Genomic DNA, 17,208 nt, shown 5'->3' with positions numbered 1-17,208 from the left:
AAACCCAGAAAATTGCCTCATTTTGAAAAGTGTCACACAAAGTTGTGGCAAAGATTGATCTCATGTCATAAAATGAGTTTCTTTGCCACTTCCATCCCAGGAAGTTGACATCAAATGCACTGTGGCAGTTGCGCCTCATTGCTCTGACAGCACAGCAGTGACAAAGACACAACCGATAAACATCCTGCTCCATGTCACTTCCTGACAGGGAGAAGGAGAAACTTTCAGGAGGACAAATTCGGCATCATGTTTAGCTGTTAGAACAGTAACAGACCAGCACACCTAAACATCAAAAGGTACATGGAAACATGAGGAGCAGTTTAGTTACTGACAAAATAAATAGATGTATATACTGAAGATAAATACTTTGTAATACGGAGAGACAAACAGTACCAGTCAAAAGTTTGGACACACCTTCCCATTAGCTTAAATGAGAAAGTGTGTCCAAACCTTTGACTGGTACTGGCACGTAATACAGTAGATAATTGCCTTTTTTAAAGAAATGACAAACAAAAGCTGTTTATCATTGTTTATCTTTCCATTATTAAGCTATCATTCAGACAGATATTTCACCAGTACCTTAGAAAGACAATTAAAGGAGTAGATAATAGTGCTGAGGAAAAAAAAACATGAACTTTACTGTCACATTAACATAAAAATGTTGCCACTCACATGCGTCCCGCAGCGCTCCCATTCCTATGAATGCAGGTCACCTCCCGAGTCTGGTAGCCCACCTGGATGTCCCAGAATGGACTCTCTTGCCGGTTAAGGCGGTTCCTGGTCCGTTTCTTCTGGATAAGCTCCCTGGTCTCGGGGTCTTTGACTCCTGCTCTCTCTCTGAGGCCCTGACCTTTACCTTTCCTGCGTTTGGCTTGGCGTGCTGGCCGAGTCTGTGGGAGGGCACAAGGGCTCCAGGGACCGATTCTGAGACTGTACATGCCCTCTGGACCTGTGCAAGGCCCAGGTTTACAAGACTGGAACTCAGTTAGGTTGGGGCAGAGAGCGCCTCCAAAAAGTGGAGGAACCAGGACGCTACGGACCCTGTTCCGGAGGCCTGTTCCACACGTTTTGGAACAGGAGGTCCATGGAGAATACTCAGAAACCACACAATCCTGGGGGCAAGGGATCAAACATGCCTGCTCCAGGCGAGGCTTGGGCTCAAAGTATTCACAGATGGCATCCTCTGCTGGAATACCGTCTGACTTGAGTGTGCAGTCCACCTCCCGGGTCTGAATGCCCTCTTCGCCTCCACTGCATGGGAACGGCCGTTGGGCCCCAAAGGTCCTTGCTGACACTGGCACGCACTCATTCCAGGCACCCAGTTTCCAGTCATAAAGGTCTTTGTGCCAATCACACACACGGAAACAGTTTCTCTGGTTGGAGGGACGCTGGACCTGGTCACAGTTGGTGTGAAGTGTCGTCCAGCCTTCCACATGGGCACACCAGACTGCTCGGCTTTGGCTGCCACCTGGGCCACAGTCGCTGCCCATACATCTTCCCCATGGACCTGGAAAACAGTAAAAAGGCTGAAATTACAATATGAAACATACTGTATGAAACAATAAACCTTTCTGCTTCAGATGTAACTCCAAAAAAAAGACAGTTGTAATGTAAGAAGCCTCAAGAGGAAATTCCATTATGATATGACAAAACATGATCAAGATACTGTTCACTGCAATTATCTTAGTTTTACTCTCCAGGAGGAAATCAGAGTAATGATGCGTTTCAGATTGGATAAATTGAGAGATTACATATAGGTGTATTATTTGGTTATGGATCATTTAAAAATAAAACAAGGCATAATTACACAGGCTGTGAATTGATTGGAAGTGCAGAATTAACAACCATCCTGTTATTCCATTAGTAAAGATCAATCATCCATCAATCAATGGAGACTAATGACACGTTTGAAAAGTCTTATGTGCCCTTAAAACTGCAATCTATTTGTAAGGATTAATTAGTACGTCTGCACTCAAGTGCTTTAGCAAGATGGAGACGGGTTTTCCTTAAACGTGCTGTCATTTGAGGAGAAGCATATAAAGGAAAGATCTTCAAGGATGACACAGTAAAGTCTGTCTGAGTGCCTCAGGGGTGGGAAGGAATGATTAGGCAATGCAAATACAATGTGCAACAGTGCAGATTATAGGTGATCAAAGCAAAGTGTCTGAAAGCCAATTTAAAGGGGCCTTGAGTAATCTGTGGTATTTATCAAATTCTATTGCCACCCAGCAGGAATCACCGCAAACATCAATAAAACATGTTTCTCTTTCCACAAGTCTCTGGCACAGCGTTCCCTATATCCCCTCTCACTAATTACAATAGAGATTCAACAGTAAACAATAAAAATCCACTAAACAGGACCAGTGTAGCAAAAAGCTGATCATAAAATCCTACATAATAATACATGATCATATTTTTTTTAATAGTAAAAAAAAAAAAATACTAGCAATACTTTGCCATTTTGTATGGCTTGAGAATAGAGCTTTTTAGCCTTGAAGGATAAGGACGGTGATATTAAATGTTTATCTTATTGTCAACACATCCTATGAAAAGACCAAAAAAACAACAATGCATTGCTTCTCTTAACACATACACTATTTCCTGTGTAGCAAAAGTCTGATAGACCTCCCTTTGTTGTCCACAAAATAATTAAAAACACATCAGTGATTGACAGCGCTGTACTGAGTGACATGTTCCTTCATTATTTTATAAATATAGTTTATTTTGACTCACTCTCACTTGTGGATCAAATGCATATAAATGTGATAAATGTGTAGCAGTGGATGCACCAGTTTCCTCCTGTATGCAACAAAACTACAGTGTCCAACAACTTTAGGAAGTGACTCAGCCTTATTTAAAAATAAAAATATATATATGTCTGCGCTGGTCTTAATTAGGACTGAGTGCAAAAGACAGGGCAGGGAAGTCAGAAAGTATTGATAGATTTGGTCTTTTCATTGGGATCTGTTGACAGTTAATAACATCGTCCCCAAATTATTTATTGCTATATTCATCAACAACCCAACCCGAGTGCAGATATTGCATTTTGTGTTTATTTATTGCTCCTTTAGATATACTACTATGGTATAAAAAAAAGCAAATATCTGCATTGCTCACTTGACTACATAACTTGACGACTGCAGGTGCCAGATATATAACATTACACATTGAGACAAAGAACAGCTTCCACACAATAGGATGTGCACACTCTTATTTTATCACATTTAAGCTTTTAGTCACACTCCTTCTGGTTTTCTCTGTATAACTTCTGTATGGAATGAAATAGAAAAAAAAAAAAATAGGGCCTAATTTAGTATTTCTCCACATAGAAAACTTAGCTGAAACCATGGAAACTGTTTTCACCCAGTCAACCCAACTCAGCTGGTACTCAAAGCAAGTTGAAAAACCTAATTAACACAGGGTGACTGTACTCTCACCGTGTTATCCGAAGGCTATTGATACTACAAGGGAGAAGGAATCAAACTAATTGGGCAGCTTCACATTTAACCTCACACTAACCTCTTAGGTAATTGATTGTTTAAGCATGTGGTCTGGGGCTGATTTGACCGTGAGTGGGAGGTGAGCTGGTCAGGGTGAGGACGACTCATGTTGACCCACGTACATGTAGAGTTAAAAAATCATGCCTGGCAGAAAATCAGGGGCACATTTCCAACTATGATTGCCTCTGATGAGGCTGCTTGTAGCCTTGTCTTTGATCTCAGCTGCTGATACAGCTGACAGGATCTGTCTTCAGACAACATGATGCAGCGTTCACAGGAGCTTCAAAGCATTTTCTAAATGGCCAGTTTATTCCCCTCTCAATCAACACACTAGATCATGTCCGATCATCAAGTGATTTGTTGAGTCTGCCAGGCATCTGTAGCTACAGATCACATCATGCTTCTGTATATTTTGCATAGGTAGCTTTTAAGAAATTGCGGTACGAAGCACAAAACATTCAAAAGGTGAAAAGTACATTTAGTATTCTGCAGACAAATCCTCATAGCTGTTTGTCTGAGTCCATAAAATCTATGTGATGTTTATTTTTATTTCTATAATAGAAAAAGGTGACTTGGAAGTTTTATCTTCCCAATAAAAAACTGATAAAGACAGTGAATGTTATCTGGAGGGCTGATATTGAGTTTTCAGGCATAGAAAGAAAATGCAGTGGAGGAAACGCTTGTCTAAAATCTGAGAGTATTCAGTAGAATCAGACAGGTGCCCCGGTACCAAATAAAACAGCTCCCACCCAAATCTAATCCATCCCAGATAGAAGTTATCTTCCCTAAGACAATTTTCAAGCACAGGCCTTACACCCAGCACTCCTCTAGCTCAGAAAAGTGGAATAAAACTGGTTCTCAACAAAAAAAAAAAAAAAAAAAAAGACCACAATATCCCATTCTAAGCAAGCACAGTAGAAGTCTGGTCTGTGCTGTATCTTGTCCTTTTTAAACATTTACTGTATCTCATTCTGTTTCTAATACCCTACATGATATATTATGTTATGTCATATCTTTGCAGCTGCTAACATGTTTTGCCCCCACTATTAACACACAAAATTGAAACTTCCTTCTCCAAATGTAAATCAACACCTATCCCTTGTAGCCTACAGCGAAACCTTTCAATATTGCATGCAGTCTGACAGCACTATTTGATATTCTGACAACAAACTCTGTTTCACCTCCATTTATCACATGTTAAGCAGAAAGTTTTTGCAGAAATATCAATTACTGTCACTCTACTAAACATCAGATGCCATCTATCTACTAATGGAAGGAATCTCTGTCTGTTTGTCTGTGTGTCTGTGTGTCTGTATGTCCTTCGCGTCTCTCTTCAACCGTTCATTCGATTGACTCCAGACTTGGCGGGTGCATTGCTAGGGAGCAAAGGGAGTGCAGTGTTGAATTTGGCTTAATTTGGACAGGCGATGTGTTTAATATTAATAAACTTTGAATACACCAGCGATCAGCATGCCGCTCCGCTCTGTGCAGGGGCAGGGCGGAGCTTCAGGGCTCTGCTGACTGACTCCAGCAGGGAGAGACCAGAGATGAGACGTGATACGAGTCAGAGAAAACTGCTCTAAAAAGAGAAAAGAAGAATGGACACTCTTACTCCGTGTCTAGACAGAAAGCGTAGCGTTAGCAGCACGTTTAGCACGTTTCAGGTACATTGTTGAGCGAAGGTCACCCGCATTTTGGAAGCACTACACAATGACTGTAGTTATGCGCATAAAAAAAAGGAAATATTTCCACACCTCTGAGACTGTGGCGATTGTAAAGCACCACTACAGACAAAGCACAAATCTTTTGAGCAAACATAGCGTGAGCAGCACGTTAGCAGATCAACAGCAGCAGCAGCGAATGAACCATTGTGTCTACACAGGAGGCATTCAGGTACATGGTTGAGCGTAGGTCATCCACAAAAGATCCCAGTATGATCTAATATAACCCAAAATGATCAATCCACTTTATTTTAGGATGCACATTATTTTATTTTTAAATGAATCCCTTGTTTTAGGCTACTTGAAAGGAGAAAAACACTTTTATGTACTGTTAAGGGTCACTTATTATTTAAAACATCTGTGTATAGAATGTTAGTTTCTTTCATGTTGTCGGTGTATATACTCATTCACACCTCACATCAACTGTTCATTTTTCTATGTGTTGAAGTAGCAGCCGGAGGCCAAACAATCTGCCTGTTCTGAACAGGCATGTTTTCAACGGGCGCTGCACTCGTATAGTGAAGTGTAATCAAACCGAGGGCAGCAGAAACAAATTGTCAACACAACATGTGGCGAATTTGTTAGCAAGCAATTGCTTATTTAAACATCCAGCAGTTACGGAAACAACATTATCATTCATTCGGAGTCGTGTTTCTGTCCACCTGCTGAATGAAAGTCCAATATTCACTCTCTTTTAGCTCCTTTTTTTTGCTCTCTACCAACTCCTGAGGGAAATATCTGGCTCTTTAGCTGCTAAATGCTCCACTATGTTCACCAGCTAGATGCTAATTGTGTCTGTTTGCCGTTTGGTGCTGAGTGTACAGTGGAGCTTTTTCTCTGGAAACAGCTGCCTGCTACAGTAGAATTATGCGACACAGCATTAAAACTTAGTGAAACTCCTCCGACAATACATCTAAAAACTAGACAGTCCACTTAAAAGTGAGTATCTGAAACATTTAATATAGTAAATCATTAGAGAGGCTACAGCTTCGGAGTCGGAGTTATTCAAATGTTTGCCCTCAGACGAATAGAAAATGTGCTTTAAAAGGCAAATTAAAAATTCATGCATGTCTGGAGCAGTGACCTCTGTCGACGAGCGTGTGTTTGTGCTGTATTAGCTGTCACAATACAGTAGCATGGTAAAAGATAACTGGCTAAGCAGCGGGTAGTAAATTGTGCATTTAGCCACATGACTTGTTCTGACAATAAATGTATAAAGGAGGAAGAAAACAGGCAGACAGCATAATATATATTATTTAATTGGGAACTCTATGCTAAATAAATAATCTGATAATTACAGTATACATCAAACTAATCATTCGTTCATTTATCATGACCAAACCTTCAAATATTATTAGTATTATTCATTGTAATATAGAAATGTAATTATAATCATAGTCCACTCATTATAGAACCCAGTATTATAAGCTTTGGGTCATATGGTATTATATTCTTGTTGACACTTCTTCTTTTACTTCTTCTTTCCTCTCATAATGAGCTCACTGAACTGCAAGTTTAGACAGAACATTTTCTTTCTTTTAAAGCCAAGTGCTCAATCAGTTTCCAGGGGACCTTGAGGTGTTAATGAAGATGAAAAAAAACAAAAAAACTGAAAAGTCACCAAAAAGAAAAGAAAAGAAAAGTTCTTCAGGCATTCTCAGCTAACTAACCTGCAATTATAATAAAATCAGCTATTCTTTGTTTTACTTGAGGTCCCCCAGAGCCTTAAACAGGTCCCTCTGGGAGTCTCCGGGACACATACTGGGAATCTTTCCTTTGAACAATATGTGGAGTTTAATATCCTCACAGTCGGGGTGAGAGTCTGATCTCTGACTGGGCCTCGAGTGTCTATTTAATGAACAGCGTCTTTGTCCCTGCAGGGTCAGCTTCACTAATGAATGGGTCACTGTGTCGTTCTCTCCCTGCTTGTGTTTGTTTATTATTTCTAAAAAATCCACAGCATCTCACACTCAAAGAAAGGACCTCTCTCTCTGCGCCGGGTCAGGGTTCATCTCAGGATCATCTCGGCTGGCCGGCTGGCGGTCATACGTACAGTAGATGTGTCTTGAATTGAATCAGTCCAGGTAGTCTGTCTGTCATTTATAATTATATGGAGAGAGGTCGAATGAAATATGAGCTGGTTCGCCATCATCAGTAAAATGAAATTTTTTTTGAGAAGCACTGCAGGGTCAGTGAGAAATGTGGAAATGTAGCCGCAGCTGAACACTGTCAAAACTCCTACTGCTTATGATCAAAGTGTATATATTTCTTGTCAAGTTTTGAGAAGCGGCAGCAGACTGAAAGGTAAGAGTGAGTTAATGTATATATTGTGTAAGCCTCATGTCTCTAAGGATCGCCTCTCCCACACACTTCTTGTACAGGAGAATGAGTTCAGTCAACTTGTCAGATTGAATCACGGCTTAGAAAGATGATTTTACAGAGGTTTGATTTTAACGGATGTCTATATTTATTTTATGGATGTGGCTGCTAACAAACAAAGTGTTTTGATCATATTTTAAGGTTCATAAAAGCCTGAACGAATCATCAAAATGCTCTAGAGTGAGGCTTCTGTCATGATTCATAGAATTTGAATGGCGTCTTAAATATCATGTAAACCGGCCTGAAAACTGATCCATCAGCTCTACAGCAACAGTCTGATTAGTCTGATTATATAATCTGTCTTAGGTTCAAAAACTGACCACAGTGTTTAAAATACTCCCCGCCTGTTGTTTGAGTTGTTAAAAAAGGCGGCTTCAGATTGAGTTTGTTAGTGTTCGACTCTCTATTTAGCTTCACAGTTTTGACAAGATGAACCATATGAACTACAGTGTGATAATTGCATGTTTGCGTAGCCTTTGGGAGAAATAAGTATTACCACATTGAGCTTGCCATGTTGAGTCACATTAAGCTCAGCAGAGCATTTGTTTGCCAAGAGCTACAAAACAAATCTGGTGTGCATGAGGCGAGGGCCAACTGTGCATTGTTACTGTGTTTAAAGAGCAAACAGCCAGCTATAAATACTATTCCCAGACAGAAAATGTTGCTATTCACATCATGCTATTCCTTATGGAGCTCAGTCAAAAGATTACTATTTAGCACCAGATGGACATTAGCCTTTTAGTTTAATGGGCCACAGTGTGCATCAGGGGTTAGCGGGGAAAAGAGCAAAAGTTAAAGGAGAAAGGAAAAAGGACCAGGGGCTAATACTTAACATCTGAAGGAATACTTTGAGCAGCTTAGCATTCATGGATGATTGTTAACCCTGGCCTCGATTTAGTGTGATCGGTGCCCTGGGCTCCGTGGCACTAAGCCACATTGACTCGAGCTCTCCCCTCACACTTGATCTAAATTTCATTGGCTGTAATACCACAATTCTGCTTTGCACGGATTGAAGGAGCTTCTTTGATGACTCTTTATTCATCACATCCGCCACAAAATGCCGTACGTAACTGCAGGGCAAGCATTTCAACAAGTCAGACAATGTTAAATAGTCTTCTCCATTTTTTATCTTTGTGTATCTGTGTGTGTGCACATTCTCCATATTACAGCTTGATAATAGCAACGGTTTGCTGCAGTCACTTACTAACCGATTGTGGCTGATTTGTTTTTTTAATGTGAATACTGATGATTATGAATATGAAAATGCATTAATTGAACTGGCGGTGTGAATTCATATCACTCAAGCATCATTTAGCCATCAAGATTGATCTTCATACACTGTATTCATTTGAAATTAGTCGTGTGAGTTACCATCCGCTAAAGCTAAAAGATGCTGGTGTAATGAGCAGAAAATTATCTGTGTGTATGCACAAAGCCAGAAATATGCATTTGCATTATTTTTCGTCAGATTTATAGAGGTGTGCATGTACATGGCTCTGTTTTATGAATGTCAGAACTAACGTGCACTAGCCTTCACTCCATTCCCATGATTAGACATAAATTGATGAAGACACGCCATTAATCAGCCATTTTCATATCAGTTTGCTTCCCCCTCCACCTGTCTTTACCCCTGTCAGTGAAACAAACGGTATAGAAGAAGTGCGGCTATTTATAGTGTCAATAACATTAATTCATTACATGGACCTGTACCTCATCAATATTTTTAAATGTCAGATATTTAATAAATGATTAGTTTGTGGCACTTATATCGAAACCGAGTTTACAGGGTGTCACAATTATATATAATATTAAAAGAAAGCAATTCATATATTAAGTTTATAAATGAGCCTTTGATTGGCATTTTACAGTAATTGATGTATAGATTGCTAAACATACGCATCGTTTATTCATCTGGACTCTGGTGCATTAGTCAAAATTAGCTCATCTTTCAGTGTTAAATTATATTTGTTCCAAGTTAGCACATTCACAAGTGAGTGTAAAACGCATCATTAAGTTTTGAAGCACCTGGAATTCAGCTGAAACAGAAAAAAACATAACAAGTGGTGGAAGAAGCCAAAAGTGAGAATCAGAACTGGAAGACTAGCTTGTTGTTCTTGTTGTTTCCAGATAGGTTGTGTGTTTTTTTTCTCTGTTAGCTCATAAACACCCCCAGAGGACGGAGAAGTGACAAGATAAATTTCTCCAATCCTAACAAACACCCACATACTCGGTAGTGATGATATTGCTAATGGCAAGCATGAAAGAAATCTTCCAAAGTCTTTGAGTCAAAGGGGTCAGGACCAGGCACCGAGCCAGAGTAAAATACCTACAGCTTCTAACGCTACGTCTTCATTTGTCACAGCAACAGCGGTGACAAGATAGTGTCTGGATTCAGACGAGCCTTTCTTGCTTCACAATTTAAACTGTCGGTGTCTAATACGCACAGACTCCCACAAGTCAAAAGCAATGGTCTGTGTTTAGGTCTGTCAGGAACAAAGTCAAGACTGTCAGATGCTGTAAAATTCAGAAGCGAACCAGTAGAATCCATTATTTTCCATTATAGACTTTCATATTCCCCCCATCAGCCTGATAAATGACAAACACCTGACTGTTAAATCTACGTGCAAACAAAGAGCTGAGTGCAAAAGTTAAAAGAGCCTGTAAACAATGTCAACAGAACGCATCACTGCACATACACGCTCCGGTAAAAATATCTAATTTCCCTCCAAAGCAAACCAGGTAACCTTGACATTCCTGAGAACAAAAAAAACAAAAACTATAACAACAGTAATTATGTTAGAAACATCACTCTTCCAACATATCAATGTGTCCTCTACTCTCCTGCTCTAAAAAGATTCACAAGAGCCCACTTGCACTTCAATATCCATACCGTACCAGTATTATTAATATGCATAACTGAATATCATGACTCCCACTCGAAGCTTAACGCCACTCCAGCTTGCTAGTATTCATTGGCAAGGCTACCGCATATTTTCAGGTATTAACGTCAGCTTGTGTGGAATATACACGCCTAACACATACAGTTCATATTCCTCTCGAAATGTGGGCAAACATTTCTTCTTCCTAAGCCTAGAACCAACTTTTTAAAACACACAGTCATTTACATAGCACTTTAAAGCCCCTTAAAACTTGGTTTCATACAGGAAGTATAAGTTCAGAAAAAAAAAAAAAACAATTTAACACTCTAAATCTGATAATCTGCTTTATCGGGTCTGTGTGGGTGTAATCAAACAACCACACAACTGTCACTGGATTTTGATTTAAATATTGTGAAATTGTGATAGGTGTATGGGAATATGCAACATCTTGTTTTCACAATTAATGCCTGCCAACTTCAAACTGATGAGGAAAAACTGTTCCTACTTCACAGGTTTTTCCAATCTTCATAGTAACTAGCAGATGGAGAAAACTTTACTTTAAAGGAAAGATGGCCAGATAAGTAACTACACTTAGTTTTTTGGAATATTACAATATTTATACATCTTTTTCTACTATTGACATGTTATGATATGAAAAATACAAGCATAGAAAAACAGTTAAAAATAATCTAATTGAGTTTAATTGCAAGTGACAAAACTTAAATCACCTGAATTAACTCTTAATTAGTAACACTTAATTGTTTAGACAATATCATATCAAATATCATCACAATGCCGCTGTGCACGGCAACTATGGTTAAGGAAAGAGGAAAATCGTGGTTATGGCCAGTAAACTATGATTAACAAAAACACTTGGTTGAGGTTTGGGAACGATCATGTTTATGGTCAATAAAAGGCGTCTGTGATGGGATATGAAGTAGAGCATAATACTTCCCACACTGGCACTGAAGACATTTCAATCATCATCTAACATGGATGTAATTCCATCATTTTCCAGTCTACAGGTACAGTAGTTGTTCAATTTGTTACAATTTATTTGGTGTTTGTTGACTGTAGTGTGTTGTTAGTCATTAGTTGACATTTGCTTTGACTGCGTTGTTGCATCTTTATTCTAATGTGCTAATATGGAGGCTAATGGGGATGCAAATCAAGACAACACTGGTCTTTAGTAAAAGAACAAGAAAGGGAGCTTCCTATGTGTTGCTTCCGTACTCAACATGCCATGTTTGTTTAAAGAAAGTGAGTCTAACCTCAGTCAACAGCTACAGCGCTGGTGTTTGTCATAATGTACAGTAGCCAGTCTCACTGATAGGGGAGGGTTTTTTTTTTTTCTTCTAAATAAGCCGGATGGTACACAAGAAATTATTGTTGATATGACAGGGAGCATGACTCTCTTGTTCTCTTTAGAAAATATGCCCATGCATTGGATGGAAAACAAATGGCTTATATCACAATTAATCATTTTGATGCTAAATTTGCATAAAATTCAAAGAGCTTTCTAAAAATCCTCCAAACAGAAGCTAAAAATCATGATATATATAATATATATATAATAGAATCACAAAGTCCCTAAAATACACCTAAAGGCTGTGTCAGGGAAACATACCCTCTGCATTTTAAGTAGAGGCACCAAAGAGAAAACAGAACAAATAACAAAGTGGCCGTACCTGTCACTGTCAAGGTAAAAATAAATATGAGTGTACACTGCTGCATGCCGTCTTATCTTTATTTACCAAGAAATGAAAATGCTCTTTTTCTGCGGTGAGGTGATACAAATATTATAAACACATTTACACCCGAGAGCCGTCCAGTACAACCTGACTCCTCCACCACTGGTGAAAGAGCAGCTTCATATCTTTGGTTTTCGTTGACTCAAATCTGAGCTGACAAGCCCATGGATGCCTCCCCTAAAGGAGTATGATAGTTTGGCAAAGGGTAAGGGGTGTAAGGGAATGGGGGGTGAGGGAAGTTTCAGAGCCACACAGGGAGTGTCAGAAGCTCAGTAGATCCACCCTGAGGATGAAAGCCTCTGGTCTGTGAGACGCTGCACTGGCAGGTTTTACAAGAGCAGCAGTGACACAGACTATTCAAGGCGTTTTACTGCGAGCAAGAAAACCAAAGAAAGAATGAGAAGTGCACACAGCGGGGATGCTTGTTTTATCAGTGGATGGTATTCTTCTAGTCAGGGTGTGGTATTTCATCTCCATCTCAGCCTCACAAACATGCAATATGTATGTGACTGGTTGCAGCTATCTGAGGACAGACACAACAACAAAGGCATGATGACATATTGTAGCGCTGAGCTCAAGCTTGGTGTCAGCCAAGCAGCCCCCCTTTTCTAAAGCAGACTTCCAATCTGACATCCATTTTTCTGCAATTTATGATACCATATCCACCCCTGGTGTGCAGGGGCAGGACACAATATCAAGAACACCTGTACCATGTAATGGAATCTAAAACAATATTCCCGAAAAAAATATTTTGTGAAGCTTAGGATGTTTGATTTTTGTGATGTGGGACTGAATGTGTGAAATTTTGCATCCCCTGACCGCCCACTTTTATGTATATGAAGTAGCAGCGGGTCTCAAAGGCGTTTTTTTTTTCTCCATGGGCCTGATGTAGCTTGCTTTAATGCCGCCAAGCTGCAAGCCTTGATTACATGCGTTTCCAACCCGTTGCCGACCCACGCTGTTGCGGCCCTGCAGGGTAGCGGGACCGACCACGGCCAACCTGAAACTGTCTCCTCCCTCAAACCAGAGCAGTGTATTGCACTAAATTGCTTCACTGAACACACAAGAGTCTCTCTCAGTACTTTTATAGCTCCTAACTGAATCTTTGTGATATGGATTTCAGTTTCACTCCTTTGGTTGTGTTAGCACGTTCAAAAATAAGCCTTACTGTTCACTGATCACTTCCTACAGCCATAGTGGAGTAATAATTTCCCGCTGCTGTTGATTTTCTGCCGTTGAACCATAGTAAGGCTTTCATTGTGAAGCAGATATTGGAAATGTAATGTATTTGTTAATGAGTTAGCTCACCTTTGTTAGTAGAGCTATTGTTAAAAAAAAATGTTGTAAAAACGCAGGGACATTACAAGAAGAAACAGCCTCAGGGAGATGGTTTAATAAAGAGCGGCAGATGACAGGCTATTAATGGGGGTTGTAGGAATGAGCACAGCTCCAACACATCATCAAGGGAAATAACACCTTTCACCTTGCCATGGTGTCTTTTGGAAAAAACATCTGTGTTATACCAAAAGTGCTTAAACAGTCAGGGTTGCAAACCACCACAGAGTTGAATTGAACACCTTTCTGTGACAATTCGAGCATAAATTGAGCAAACTTATTTTTCTCACTTAGCTCCAGTGGTATCCATCTCTGAGATTTCTGCTTTCACCCAAAATATCATTGAGGTGGAAGGAGTTGGGAAGCTCTGAAAAAATTACATTTGAAAAATTCAACAGAATTGTGTGTTTCCAGACACAATGCTCCACTTACTCTGGATAATCCACAGACCTCACTGTCAACAGATTTCATTGGGACTACTTTGAGAGTCCCTATGAAAACTCTAACAGGGATACTCTGGGAAATTATGTTGCTGTTGATTTCTTTAAATGTAAATGTTAAATACTGTTCTTGCACCTCTATTGAATTGGGGTGAAGACAAATTTGAAGTATGAAGACTAAAAGTATCTACATGGACAGATTCCACAAGACATAAGTGAGAAAATCTGTTTGTTTGTTTTTTTAATAATGAGTGAACTGACCCTTTAACATAAATCTTAAGTCAACAATAGGTCGCGGGGTTACTGAATCAGATTCTGCAGGTGTTATTGTGTCAACCGGCTGTATTTAAGACCCCCTACGATGTGTATCTACATTTTCACATCTGCTATTCCAAATCCCCTTCTGACAGTAATATCCAGCAATGTGCATGTAGTAGTTGGATAATCTTTTGTATTTTGTGGATTAAGCTCATGCTGTGTGGATTTTCTTGATGGCGGGATGCAAGAGAAGTGACAATCTGTGAATGAATTTACTGTCTGCGAGGGGAAAGTGCAAGCAGCGTGAAGCGAGGCTGTGTGCTTTCATATTACTGGTGTGGGATGCACTTCTTAGCGATCACAGGTTACAGGTGTAGTTTTTCTGTGTATCTGTGTGCATTTGTGCCGCAGTGCATCTGCATGCGTTGCTCTGTGCAGGTGCCATTGTTGCTCCAGGGGGGGGTTGGAGGGTGGGGTGGGTGGTTTGATGATGTAGCTGTCACTTTATTAAGATAAATTTTCCAATCACACGGCGAGATCTCCCACCCTCAGGAGTGCCAGCATCAGGGATTAGATTACCACCTCCCACAATGCATCACGTTTTACATCACAATCCAACAGGAAAGTATTATTAGAGTGGGTATACTCTGCAGTCCTGCCTCCTAAAACGAGGGGTTTAAAATTAGCTCTGGGGACGTGCAGTAAATCACAGCAATGACGGGAGTCATTGTGATAACACTATTAAACATCAGCTCATTTAAAAATAGTGAATGTAGGATATGCTTCAACAGTATATCGGTGTGAAATGAGTCCTGTTCATGAACTCAAATGCTATTAAACAAACAACTGTGCAAATAAAGGCATTGTACGCAATTGTTGTTTGTTTCATGCTTTGATTTGGACAAATTTGGAATCTATCAGACTCAAATCCCTGTTAATAACTGATAGAAATTGTTCTGGCGGACTGGTAAGGTGGTGTATAAAGCACAAGATGAGAAAATAATGAAATATGGCAATAAGAATCATTTCACATGGGATATGCAGTGGAACATAACACCAATAGTAATTATTACTGTTCACTCAACACTAATATTGTTAGAGAAAAGCTTACACAAGCTGCTTTTAAGAAAGTCTATCAGCAGTTTCATTATTTTATTGTTACGCTCAACTACAATGAGATTCAAGTATTCCCAGACAGGCAGTTCATATCAAGCTAAGTGTTCGGACTGGAACATTTTCAGTTTTCTGCTTCAACAAAGCTTGGAATTACACAACAATATAATTAAAATCATGTCATAATCCTCTAACAATCACCTATACCACAAAAGACAGCTTGGGTAAATGGGAGTGATGCCAAAGGGGCAGAATTTGGCATTTAAATGGACATGTGAAAAAAAAAAAAAAGTCCTTGATGAAATAAATAAAAAACATAACCTGGTTCTGGATCAAAGCATTGAAAGACTAGTTCTGCCTTTAGACTGCAAATATTGAAATAACATTAATGCTGTAATTCATAATGTTGTTGGTAAGAGGTAATTAGAATATCTGAACAACATCAAAGATGGTAAAGCATCCGGGGTTGCAATTTGACATTGCACGCTGTTGCTGTGTTGTATTCACTGATTACACAATACTTGGGATGATGCAGATTTTGCGATATGAAAAGTAATTCCACATAAATCTATTTGAATGTTTGTGATTGGAGCAGCTCTTGTTTGAACACACTTTAGTCGGTATCATTAACCAGAAAGCTGGTGAGCTGTTAATCAGTGCAATTATACTGAATACCAGCACATGAGCAGCAATTTTAACCACAGAAAACGTGCTGGTCTGAATGTCTGGGAGCACTCCACCATGCAGATGACCAAAATTACTGTATTAAAATAAGTTAAGGACTTCATTTTTTTAGCTGAACTAGACATAACTTAACAATACTTTACAGCTCTACAGCTAGACTAGCAGTTCTGTCAGGCTTTACTCAGGCACAACAGGGATTTGAGCTAAATGCTAATGTGAGCGTGCTAACATCGACATTGACAATGCTTAGACTCATGTTCAGCAGGTATAATGTTTACCATGTTCACCATTTAGCGTGTAGTTTAGCATGTCAGCATGCTAACATTTGCTAATTAGCACTAAACACAAAGTACACCTGAGGCTGGTTGGTGGTGGTGGTTCAACCAACCGACCGACACTGCTACAAAAACACATCTGTCTTAATAGTCTTGAGGTGTTGGTGTCTAATTGAGATGTTGTAGAATCCTGTAATTTACCTCCATAAGACACTTCTGCTCCCACAAGAGGGGATACATGTACCTCATGAGAAAACTATAAAGTTTTATTGACAGTTTTAAAAATCATGGAGAGTGGGAGGGTGGCAAATAACTGTTTAAGACCATGTTGATGAATTTACACTGAATTTACACAAATTTACAGTATCATGCATGACCGAAAGACTTTGAAAGTTGGTAATTTATTAAAATTCAGGAAATGAAGTCTGCTACGTTCTTTTGTTTCGGCTAATTAAAGCCCAGATGATGCAACATTCATAGGAAATTACTGGCTGTCAGGTTGTTAATTCAAATAACAGCAGGGTTCCGTGTTTTACCAATCAGCAGAGCTTACTGGATTTATTAAAGGGAAGCCTAACACTTCTAGGCCAGTTGCTGCTAAACTTATTGAGGTGCAGTCCCACTTTTCGGGGCCTACGGGGGATCCTTCTTGGACTGTGATTCGGCAGCAGTAGGGAGGTAGGAGGTGTTGGACTGAGAACGTGGATATCGGAGCCAAGCTTGATTCAAAGCATGCACACATGTACACACTCAAACATTGAATCACACACATGCATGCACGCATACACACACACACACATACACATGCACACAAAAGGCCAAAGCAGACAGACTGTGATCGTACCACCACATCGACCCACCGCCTCCTGTTAG

The 17,208-nt window shown here is 39.7% G+C and overlaps 1 protein-coding gene across 1 annotated transcript in view; it reads right to left on the bottom strand.

Annotated features, from left to right (window-relative positions):
* Positions 1 to 17,208, bottom strand: part of thsd7ab (thrombospondin, type I, domain containing 7Ab) — a 137,133-nt gene that overhangs the window by 93,340 nt on the left and 26,585 nt on the right. The window contains exon 2 of the mRNA XM_067600170.1: positions 673 to 1,507. Within this exon, the coding sequence (XP_067456271.1) occupies positions 673 to 1,507 (835 nt within the window). The remainder of the gene's footprint in view (positions 1 to 672; positions 1,508 to 17,208) is intronic.

Source organism: Thunnus thynnus, chromosome 10 (genome assembly GCF_963924715.1).
Source record: "Thunnus thynnus chromosome 10, fThuThy2.1, whole genome shotgun sequence".
NCBI lineage: Eukaryota > Metazoa > Chordata > Actinopteri > Scombriformes > Scombridae > Thunnus > Thunnus thynnus.
The sequence above is the reverse complement of the archived record's forward strand: the minus strand, read 5'-3'. Positions and strand labels throughout refer to the sequence as shown.